General features: G+C 45.5%; 1 protein-coding gene across 1 annotated transcript in view; it reads right to left on the reverse strand.

Annotated features, from left to right (window-relative positions):
• Window positions 1–10,752, reverse strand: part of GPC4 (glypican 4) — a 108,172-nt gene extending 97,420 nt beyond the window's left edge. The window contains exon 1 of the mRNA XM_067471643.1: window positions 10,479–10,752. Within this exon, the coding sequence (XP_067327744.1) occupies window positions 10,479–10,659 (181 nt within the window). The 5' untranslated portion in view covers window positions 10,660–10,752. The remainder of the gene's footprint in view (window positions 1–10,478) is intronic.
• Between the last annotated feature and the right edge of the window lie 963 nt (window positions 10,753–11,715).

The following is an 11,715-nucleotide window of genomic DNA, read 5'->3' on the forward strand; positions in this document are numbered from 1 at the left end:
CTGCCTCATAGAAAACCTGATACAAAACAGGAGCTTTTTTGTTGAGTTCCAGGGCCAGAGAAGCAGATGGCGGAAACAGAAGAACGGCCTGCCTCAGGGGAGCGTGCTTGCTCCATCCTGTTCAACATTTACACAAATGACCAGCCACTGCCAGAAGGGACAGAGAGTTTCATCTATGCTGATGATCGTGCCATTACCGCTCAAGCAGGGAGCTTTGAGCTGGTTGAACAGAAGCTCTCCGAAGCTCTAGGTGCTCTTACTGCCTACTACAGGGAAAACCAGCTCATCCCTAATCCATCTAAAATGCAGACATGTGCTTTTCACTTTAAGAACAGAGAAGCATCCCGAGCTCTGAGGATGACCTGGGAAGGAATCCCAATGGAGCATTGCAGCACACCCAAAAACCTGGGAGTCACTCTGGACCGTGCTCTGACCTACAAGAAGCACTGCCTGAATATCAAACAAAATGTGGGTGCTAGAAACAATATCATACGAAAGCTGACTGGCACAACCTGGGGATCACAACCAGACACAGTGAAGACATCTGCCCTTGCACTATGCTACTTTGCTGATGAGTATGCATGCCCAGTGTGGAACCATGCTAAAACGGTAGATGTGCTCTTTACGACACATGCCGCATTATCACGGGGTGTCTGCGCCCCACACCACTGGAGAAATTACACTGTCTAGCCGGTATTGCACCACCTGACATCTGCCAGGAAGTGGCAGCCAATAGTGAAAGGACCAAGGCAGTGACATCTCCAGCTCATCCCCTGTTTGGGTATCAGCCAGCACGTCAACGACTTAAATCAAGGAGTAGTTTTCTAAGATCTACAGAGACACTCGCTGGAATACCCCAGCAAGTGAGAGTCCAAAAGTGGCAGGCTCAAACCCAGAACCTCAATCAATGGCTGATACCAAATGAGAGACTCCCCCCTGGGCACACAAAAAACTGGGCGACTTGGAAGGCACTGAACAGACTGCGCTCTGGCACCACGAGATGCAGAAATGAGGCTACAAAGTGGAATCCACAACATGCGAGTGGGGAGAAGAGCAAACCACTGACCACCTGCTGCAATGCAACCTGAGCCCTGCTACATGCACAATGGGGGATCTTCTTGCGGCAACACCAGAGGAACTCCAAGTGGTCAGATACTGGTAAAAAGGACATTTAATCGAATACCAAGTCTGCAAATTTTGTGTTTTGTCTGTTTGTTTGTTTTGTTTTGTTCTGTTAGTAATGTAATACAATTGACTGGTTGCCCTGACATGACAAATAAAATACTATATTATTATCATATTACTACTTTTAGTTACATTAATAATAATAATAATAATAATAATAATAATAATTCTGTACCACCATCTCATAAAGAACACCAGAGGCACTCCAAGTGGCCAGATACTGGTCAAAGGACATTTCATCAACTACCAAGCTTGCAAACTTGGTGTTTTGTTTGTTTGTTCCTTTCTTAAGAAATGCAATGCAAGAGTTTGGTCTGAACTTGACACGATAAATAAATAAATAAGTTTGTTAATTTGTAGCTATTTCTTAGGAAAAAAATCCAGTTTTTCCTGTTTTGTTTTTTTTTTAAATGAATGCTCCCATTGGAAAATGTATAAGGATGTGGGTGAACTGCAATTCCCCAAAATGTGGCCAATCAACCCAAACCTCACCCGTATTCAAAGTTGCCCATGTTGGGTCTGTGTGTCAGGTTTGGTCATTCTTCCCAATCCACTTGTTCAGTTGCTGATCCAATTCCTGTTTGCTGTATGCTATAAGAATGGGTAGGAAGGGGTTAAGTGAGAGGAAGTAGGTGGGGTCATGCAAATTTGGAAATAGAAAGGAACCCTGGGATGTCCGATAGGATAAAATGGTCCCCAAATGAAAGCATTCCTTGGGTGGTTGGTGTTGTCAGGGGTTGGGCTGTATGTTCACGGCGCTCAATCTAACCTGCAATATCGTTGGGAGGCTGTCTGTAAGTAGACACTTCTCCCACATACACACATTTTCACTTTTATTATGTGTATAGATTGCAGTTGTTGTTGCAATTTTTCTCTCCAGGATTTCTGACACCTCAAACTCCCTCTTACTTGTCCCTAAGGCTTGTCGGATCAATGGGATTTAGCATGCATTGATTGACAACCTCCAAAGGAGGAAACTCCACTGGAAGAGACCCCCAAAGGGTACTAGTCCAGCCTCCTTCAGCCAAGCACTATCAAAGCACCTCCTAATGCCCAGGTTTATTTGTTTTGCGAAATTTGGCAATAAATTAGGAAAGCCCCTGCCTTAGAAACCTTTAAAAAGGACCTTAAAACCTGGCTCTTCCGCTACGCTTTTGATGAATAGGTTTACATTCTCACACTATTGCTTAGCCCCACTGGAAGAGGCCCCCAAAGAGCATCTAGTCCAGCCTCCTTCAGCCAAGCACTATCAAAGCACCTCCTAATGCCCAGGTTTATTTGTTTTGCGAAGTTTGGCAATAAATTAGGAAAGCCCCTACCTTAGAAACCTTTAAAAGGGACCTTAAAACCTGGCTCGTCCGCTGCGCTTTTGATGAATAGGTTTACATTCCCACACTATTGCTTTGCCCCAACGTTTTGTCATTCCCCCTTTGTGGGAAGGCACTGCCAGGCCAACAAATGCTAATCAAGGTGGTCAGTTGAAACATTCACACCCAGCTCCAACAGACAAGAGTTCTTTGCCTCACCCTAGTCATTCCACAGATATATAAACCCACTTTCCTAGTGCCAATAGACCTCACTACCTCTGAGGATGCTTGCCATAGATGCAGGCGAAACGTCAGGAGAAAATGCCTCTAGAACATGGCCATATAGCCCAAAAAAACCTACAACAGCCCACCTCAATAGTCATCCAGCCTCTGTATAAAAACTTCCAGAGGAGGCTTTATTGGAAGAGACCCCCAAAGGGCCCTTTCAGCCACCATGACTGCAAAATCAAAGCCATCCCAACAGATGGCCATCCAGCCTCCATTAAAAAACCCCAGAGAGGTTTGATCCCTACAGAACTGGAATGCTGGTGCTACTCAAGTGTGGGCGCTGCTACAACTTCTATAACTTGCACCATTTGTTGTACCACTGACCCCCAAAGGGCATCTAGTCCAGCCTATTTCAGCCAAGCACAATCAAAGCAACCTTCCAGCCTCTGAATAAAAACCTCCAATAAAGGAGACTCTACTGGAAGAGACCCCCAAAGGGCATCCAGTCCAACCTCCTTCACCCACAAAGGATTGCACAGTCAAAGCCCTCCCAACAGATGGCCATGCAGCCTCCATTTAAGGCATATTCCCTAAAGAAGTGGAGTGTTGGCGCTACTCAAGTATTGGCTCTGTTATACCTTCTATAACTTGTTGACTGAATGGCAATAAAATGGATAAGGAAGGCCATTTGTTGACAATGATGTTTGTGATTGATCCCATTGATGAAACTACACAGAAATCAACTGTAGGACTTCAGAAACATAAAGGGGAAATTTCCAAACCTTGTTTGTATCGCAAATATTATGTGAAACTTATATATAATGCATTTATTATATGTTTTATAAATTGTCTGAAACCCTTCTAAAGGGGTTGGTTGGCTTAAGCTCCGATTTGCCAGTGAAACTGAATGAGCCATGTCCCAAAAGTGTGTCGCCAACATGGAAAGTTTGGAAAGCTCTACCCCCCCCCCTTTTTTTTTGTCGTGTCAGGAGCAACTTGAGAAACTGCAAGTCGCTTCTGGTGTGAGAGAATTGGCTGTCTGCAAGGATGTTGCCCAGGGGACGCCCGGATGTTTTGATGTTTTATCATCCTTGTGGGAGGCTTCTCTCATGTCCCCGCATGAGGAGCTGGAGCTGATAGAGGGAGCTCATCCGCCTCTCCCCGGATTCGAACCTGCGGCCTGTCGGTCTTCAGTCCTGCCGGCACAGGGGTTTAACCCACTGCGCCACCAGGGGCTCCTTTACTGAAGGAGCTATAAACTATAAAGGGTAAAGCATTGTAAAACTACAAGGCTGAAAGCATTGCGAAACTATAACTCCCAGGATCCCATCACATGGAGCCGGGGCAGCCAGAAGTGGGATCAAACTGCATTCATTATATAGCGACGGCTAAAAACATTGCAAAACTATAAAGACTAAAATCATTGTTAAACTGTAAGGCTAAGAAAGAACTGAGAAACTATAACTTCAAAAATCCAATAGTCCAGGTTGCACTCATTTTTCAGTGAAAGCTAAAAAGAATTGGAAAACTATAATGCAATAAATGCATTATGAAACTATAACTCCCAGGATCCCACAACACCGAGTCATTCGTAGCTAAAAGTGAAATCAAACTGCATTCATTCCACAGCGAAGGCTAAAAACATTGCAAAACGATAAAGACTACAGCATTGTAAAACTACAAGGCTGAAAGCACTGTGAAACTATAACTCCCAGGATCCAATAGCATTGAGGCATGCCAGCTAAATCTGGGATCAAACAGCATTCATTCCACAGTGAAGGCTAAAAACATTGCAAAACTATAAAGGGTAAAGCATTGTAAAACTACAAGGCTGAAAGCATTGTGAAACTATAACTCCCAGGATCCCATCACATGGAGCCGGGGCAGCCAGAAGTGGGATCAAACTGCATTCATTTTATAGCGACGGCTAAAAACACCGCAAAACTATAAAGGCTAAATGCATTTTGAAACTACAACTCCCAGGATCCCATAGCAATGGGTCATTGGCAGCTAAAAGTGAGATCTTCAGTGAAGGCTAAAAACATTGCAACTCTATAAAGACTAAAATCACTGTAAAACTCTAACTCCCAAAACTCAATAGCATTCAGGCACGTCAGTCAAAAATGGGATAAAACTGCATTTGTTCTTCAGCAATGCCTAAAAGCATTACAAAATTATAGACTAAAAGCAATGCAAAACTGTGATGACTAAAATCATTGTGAAACTATAACTCCCGGGATCCAATAGCATTGAGGCATACCAGCTAAAACTGGGATCAAACAGCATCCATTCTTCAGCGAAGGCTAAAAACATTGCAAAATTTTAGACTAAAAGCAATGCAAAATTATAATGACTAAAATCATTGTGAAACTATAACTCCCAGGATCCCTTTAAAAGTTTCCCCAAACTTCTTCTCCCCCCTTTTTTACATTCTCTCCAATCTGAAATTCAGCTCTGAAACTCCACCAACACTTTTTTAAAGGGGGGCAGAGCGGAGCCCCATTGTTTGGGAGGCATCAATGGTTGCAAATTCCATCAGCCAATTCCTCCATGCTCTGCCTGCATTCATTTAGTAGATCCCAAAAAAGAAAAGAGGGAGGGAGGGAGAGAGAGGCTGGAGAGAGAATGCAATCCAATAATAAAATACTAGCTGTCCCCTGCCAGGCGTTGCTGTGGCCCAGTCTGTTGATCTGGAAAATAAAGTAATGAGAAAGTGTTGGTTTCTAATATATGTAATTTCTTTCTGCTTGTGGGTAAACAGTATTTCTTGATGTTTCTTTGTCAGTGTTGATGTGGAGAGTGTCTGGTTTGCCTACTCTGGAACAGGCGACATATCATATTCCTTCTTTAAGGGTCTCTTTCAAATCTATGATACTATATCTCTCTGTGTGTGAATCATATCTATCTATATTGATGGCTGGATGGCTCTTTGTCGGGAGGACTTTGATTACGTTTTCTTGCCCTGGTGAAGAGAGTTGGACTGGATGGCCTTAAGTATTTTCTGTTGGTCATGGGGGTTCTGTGTGGGAAGTTTGCCCCATTTCTGCCATTTGTGGGTTTCAGAATGCTCTTTAATTGTAGTGAACTCCCAGTAACTACAAATCCCAAATGTCCAGGTCTATTTCCTCCAAACTCCGTCTGTGTTCATATTTAGGCATATGGAATTTTTGTGTAAAGTTTGGTCCAGATCCATCATTGTTTGAGTCCACATGCTCTCTGGATGTAGGTGAACTACAACTCCCAAACTTAAGGTTAATGCCCACCAAAACGTTCCAGGGTGTTCCGTTGGTCATGGAAGTCCTGTATGCCATGTTTGGTTAAATTCCATCATTGGTGGAGTTCAGAATGCTCTTTGACTATAGGTGAACTATAAATCCTAGCAACTACAACTCCCAAATGTCAAGATTCTATTTTCCCCAAACTCCACCAGTGTTCACACTTGGGCATCTTGAGTATTCGTACCAAGTTTGGTCCAGATCCATTATTGTTTGAGTCCACAGTGCTCTCTGGATTTAGGTGAACTACAACTCCCAAACTCAAGATCAATGCCCACCAAACCCTTCCAGTGTGTTCTGTTGGTCATGGAAGTCTTGTATGCCATGTGTGGCTGAATTCCATCACTGGTGGAGTTCAGAATGCTCTTTGATTGTAGGTGAACTATAAATCCCAGCAACTACAACTCCCAAATGTCAAGGTCTATTTTCCCCAAACTCCATCTGTGTTCATATTTGGGTGTATTGAGTGCTTGTGGCAAGTTTGGTCCAGATCCATCCTTGTTTGAGTCCACAGTGCTCTCTGGATGGAGGTGAACTACAACTCCCGTACTCAAGGTCAATGCCCACCAAACCCTTCCAGTATTTTCCCCAGACACCACAAGCCTTCACATTTGGTCACATTAGGTATGGTCCTGATCCATTATTGCCAAGCTTGGTCCTGATCGATTATTGTTGGAGTCCACAGTGCTTTCTGGATGAAGGTGAACTACAACTCCCAAACTCAAGGTCAATGCCCACAAAATGCTGCTAGTATTTTCTGTTGGTCATGGGAGGCCTGTGTGCCAAGTTTGGTTCAATTCCATCATTGGTGGAGTTCAGAATGTTCTTTGAACTATACATCCCAGCAACTACAACTCCCAAATGACAAAATTATTATTTTTTGAGTGATGATCACTCCTTGTGTTGTGAGACGTGGGTGTGGTTTCGTTCATTGGTCCTTTTGTTTTTAAGGTACTCATTATGCACAGAGCATTTATAAATAGATAGAAGATAAATAAATTATAATTTTATATATTATTATTTTATATACTAATTTATATACAATATATAATTTCTATAGATAAATAAATTATAATTTTATATATATTAATTTATATGCAAGATATCGTTTATATCTTATAAATTAATAACTTATAAAATAATTTATATATTATTTTAATTTATATAGATAGATAAATAAATAAATAATGTTATATATAACTAGCTGTGCCCTGCCACGCGTTGCTGTGGCCTATAGTAAAACTTATCAAAGTTGAGGTAGATATCTGGACTATTATGAAAGAGAGGTACCTACCTATTCCTCCCCCCTTTTCCTCCCCCTTTCTCTCCTTTCTTCCTTCTCTCCCTCTTTCTTTCTTTCCTTCTTTCACTACTTGGTTTCATCCTTCTCTCTTTCCTTCATTCCCTCCCCCTTTCTTCCTTTGCCTTTCTTCCCTCCCTGTTTGCTTCCTTCTTTCACTTTTTATTTCCTTTTATTTCACCACCATCATAACAATAACAATAATGCAATGCATTGCCTCCGGGACCTGACACCTCTCCCATTCCCCCTCAAAGGGTCTCAGAGGAACAATAGCATCATAATAATAATAATAATAATAATAATAATAATAATAGAAATAACAACCTTTACCCGCCACGTATTGCTGTGGCCAATCTTCCCTCTTTCTCTCCTTCTTTCCCTCCTTCCTTCCTTCCTTCCCTCCTATCTTTCCTTCTCCTCTTCTTTCTCTATCTCTTTCCTTCCTTCCCCCTTTTTCTTTCTTTTCTGCTGTCTCTCTTTTCTTTCTTTCCTTTTTTTTCCTTTTCTTCTTTCTCTAACTTTCCTTCCTTCCCCCTTTTTCTTTACCTCCCTTTCTCTTTCTTCCTTCTTTCCTTCCTTCCTGTCTTTCCTAAATTTTGACAGGGCGGGAAGGGGCGGGGTGGGGTTTGGAGGGGGCGTGAAGTAAAAGGAGGTAAGATTGGGGTGGGGGAAGTGATGGGGTTGTGTGTGTGTGTGTGTGTACAGCGGCGGGGGGAGTGATGGAGCGTGGGGTTGCGTGTGTGTGTGCGGCGGCGGGGGGGGGGGGTGGAGTTGCGTGTGTGCATGCGGCGGCGGGGGGAGTGATGGAGCGTGGGGTTGCGTGTGTGTGTGTGGCGGCGGGGGGAGTGGGGTTGCGTGTGTGCGTGCGGCAGCGGGTTTTTTTTGAGTTTTGTTGTTTTGCCGTTTTGTGAGTGTGTTGTTGTGTTGTTTTTCATTTTGAGTAGATATCTTTGTACCTTGTGGGTTGTGTTATGGGCATGGGAATTTTGGTTAAGTTTCGTTGGGGGGTTTTTGAGTTTTGTTTCCTCGTTGGATGCCCCTAACAAATTTATATATATAGATTATTTTATATATTAATTTATATACAATAAATCATTTATATATTATAAATTAATAATGTATACAATAATTTATATATTATATATTATATATATTTATATAATATATATAAATATATATATTATATATTATATTATTATATATTATATATTATTTTTATATATTAATATATATATTCCAAATATTATTTAGAAGCCCCCCCCCCCCCCCGGCCCCTTCCCATTGCAAAAGGTAGTTTTGCACCAATGCACCACCACCCTATGCAAAATATCAAGAGTGAGAAAGGATGCATTCCATCCATTGAAAGACCCCCTACTGGTGCTTTCCAATTTGTTCAATGGGGTGGGTTTTTTCCCCCATCCTCCACCCCCCTCCATCTCTCTCCTGCAAGCAACAACTTGAGAAAGGATGAAGGAAGGGGGAGAGAGAGAGAGAGAAAGAAAGGAATGAGAAAAGGGCGTTGGGGGAGGAACAAATCCTCCCTCTCTCCCATGTTCTTCCATTTGCAACCCCAAGGCATTCCAGCTCTATTGAATCTCTCTACCTAAAGCTGCAAAAAGGAGGAGAGGGGGTGGTGTTGGTGTCAGGTTTCCAATCCAGGAGGAAAAGGACCTTGGGACCGTTTGGCTGGGTGTAAGGGAAAAAGGCGCCAGGTCTTGGAAGGGAGATAAAAAATCACAATAAATTGCAAAAATCCCCAAACATCTTTTTCCTCTTTTGTTGTTGTTGAAAAGTTGCACAAAGTCCAGAAAACACCGTTTTTACTCAAAACAAACGTCCAAATCGAGTCAATTCCGCTTTCTTTTTCACCTTTTCTTTTTCCCCATTAAGCCTGGCACTTTTACTTCCCCATTAGAGTAGACCCATTGGTGTGAATGCATTTACTCCAGTGTAAAGTTAATATTTTGCTCTCAGGGGGGGAAATCGTATTGGGGTTGGTATCGGGACCAAACAGCACTTTCCCGACCCAAACTCTGAAAAAATTACGCTCCACTGTGGTGTCTACACGCTGAAATGTATCCCAACCCGCTGTATCAGAAGCATAGGGTCCCGATCCACTCATAAAGTCAACTCGAACCCAATGGAAAGTTCACCCAATCCGGCCCGGTCTACTGCCACCTAATTAGTCCCGGTCTACCACAATCGCTTGCTCCCGGTCTACCCACTCTCTCAAGTCTCAAGGAGTCTCTCCAAACTCCCTCCGACCCGAGAGGTCCTCCCTTTCCAATCCGGTCTATCTCCAGCCAAAAGGGGGCCACTGTACGCAAGCCTGGCGCTCCCCGGTCTACCCAAGCCGCTTGCTCCCGGTCTACCCACTCTCTCAAGTCTCAAGGAGTCTCTCCAAACTCCCTCCGACCCGAGAGGACCTCCCTTTACAACCCAGCCAAAGGGGGCCGCTGTATCCAAGCCTGGTGCTCCCCGGTCTACCCAAGCCCCTTGCTCCCGGTCTACCCATTCTATCAAGTCCTGGTCTACCCAGCTCAAGGAGTCTATCCAAACGCCCTCCGACCGAGAGGTCCTGCTTTCCAATCCGGTCTATCTCCAGCCAAAGGGGGCCACTGTATCCAAGCCGCTTGCTCCCGGTCTACCCACTCTCAAGTCCTGGTCTACACAGCTCAAGGAGTCTTATCCAAACTCCCTCCGACCGAAAGGGGGCCGCTGTATCCAACCCGCTTGATCCCGGTCTACCCACTCTCTCAAGTCCTGGTCTACCCAGCTCAAGGAGTCTTATCCAAACTCGCTCCGACCGAGAGGACTCCCCTTTCCAATCCGGTCTATCTCCAGCCAAAGGGGGCCGCTGTATCCAAGCCTAGCGCTCCCCGGTCTACCCAGGCCGCTTGCTCCCGGTCTACCAATTCTCTCAAGTCCTGGTCTACCCAGCTCAAGGAGTCTATCCAAACGCCCTCCGACCCGAGAGGACTTCCCTTTCCAACCCAACCAAAGGGGGCCGCTGTATCCAAGCCTGGCGCTCCCCGTTCTACCCAGGCCGCTTGCTTTGTCCACGGAGCCTCCCGGTCTACCCACTCTATCGTGCTTTGGAAGTTCCCGGTCTACCCAAGTTCTTCCCTCCTTCCCTCCCTCCATGGGGCCCGCTCTCCCTCACCCTTTTCTCTCTCTCCTTACCATTGATCTCGTGGCTGGGCGCCTCGTTCTGGCTGAAGCCTTTGGCCACGTAGAGACGCTTGACTTCGGAGCAACTTCGCGAGCGGGGCTCGGCGGAGGAGAAGGAGGCTCCGAGGAGGAGAAGGAGAAGGAGAGAAAGGAGCGGCGGGCTCCGGGCGAGGAAGCCCGGGCGGGCGGGCATGCTTGGCGCGGCGGCGGGGAGGGGGCCCTCGTTCGCGGGGCTCTTGCTCGCGGTCCGCGGAGGAGGGACGAAGGGAGGGAGGGAGGGCGCCCCCAGCCCGGTCGAGGCGCTGCCCCCCGCCGGCTCCTTTTTTTCCCCCTCGCCTTGCCTTCGAAGTCGGGCTCGGCGACGGAGACTTGGCAGCCCCCGGGAAAAGGCAGAGGCAGCCCGGCCGGGGAAGGAGGGAGGGAGGGAGGCAGGCGGAGGCGGAGCCCAGCGGGAGGAGCCCCGCAGCCTTCCCCGCCTTCGGAGCCGCCTCCCCCGGACTCCCGCCCCCGTAGGGAGGCCCCCCTCTGGACACGCGTCTTGCGTGTCACGCCGTTCACACGTGATTATGCTATTTTTTTGCGATTTCTCACTTTTTCCCCCGTTTGTTTGAAAGGGGCATGGAGGTCAGAAGACAAAGCTCTTTCCCGACCTCTCCTTTGGCTTCTCTTGACACGCATCTTGCGTGTTACTCCGTTCACACGTGATTATGCTAATTTTTTCCGATTTCTCGCTTTTTCCCCCGTTTGTTTGAAATGGGGCGTGAAGGTCAGAAGACAAAGCTCTCTCCCGACCTCTCTTGACACGCATCTTGCGTGTTACTCCGTTCACACGTGATTGTGGCCTTTTTTTTTTGCAATTTCTCGGTTTTTTCCCTGTTTGAAACGGGGCACGGAAGTCAGAAAACAAAGGAGCTCTTTCCCGACCTCACCTTCGGCTTCTCTTGACACGCATCTTGCGTGTTACTCCGTTCACACGTGATTGTGGCCTTTTTTTTTTTGCAATTTCTCGGTTTTTTCCCTGTTTGAAATGGGGCACGGAAGTCAGAAAACAAAGGAGCTCTTTCCCGACCTCACCTTCGGCTTCTCTTGACACGCATCTTGCGTGTTACTCCATTCACATGTGATTCAAAACGATCTTGACAGAGAGATGGGCCAAAATTAACAAAATGAAGTTCAACAGTGACAAATGCAAGATACTCCACTTTGGCAGGAAAAACGAAATGCAAAGATACAGAATGGGGGATGCCTG

This window comes from Anolis sagrei, chromosome 10 (assembly GCF_037176765.1).
Source record: "Anolis sagrei isolate rAnoSag1 chromosome 10, rAnoSag1.mat, whole genome shotgun sequence".
NCBI lineage: Eukaryota > Metazoa > Chordata > Lepidosauria > Squamata > Dactyloidae > Anolis > Anolis sagrei.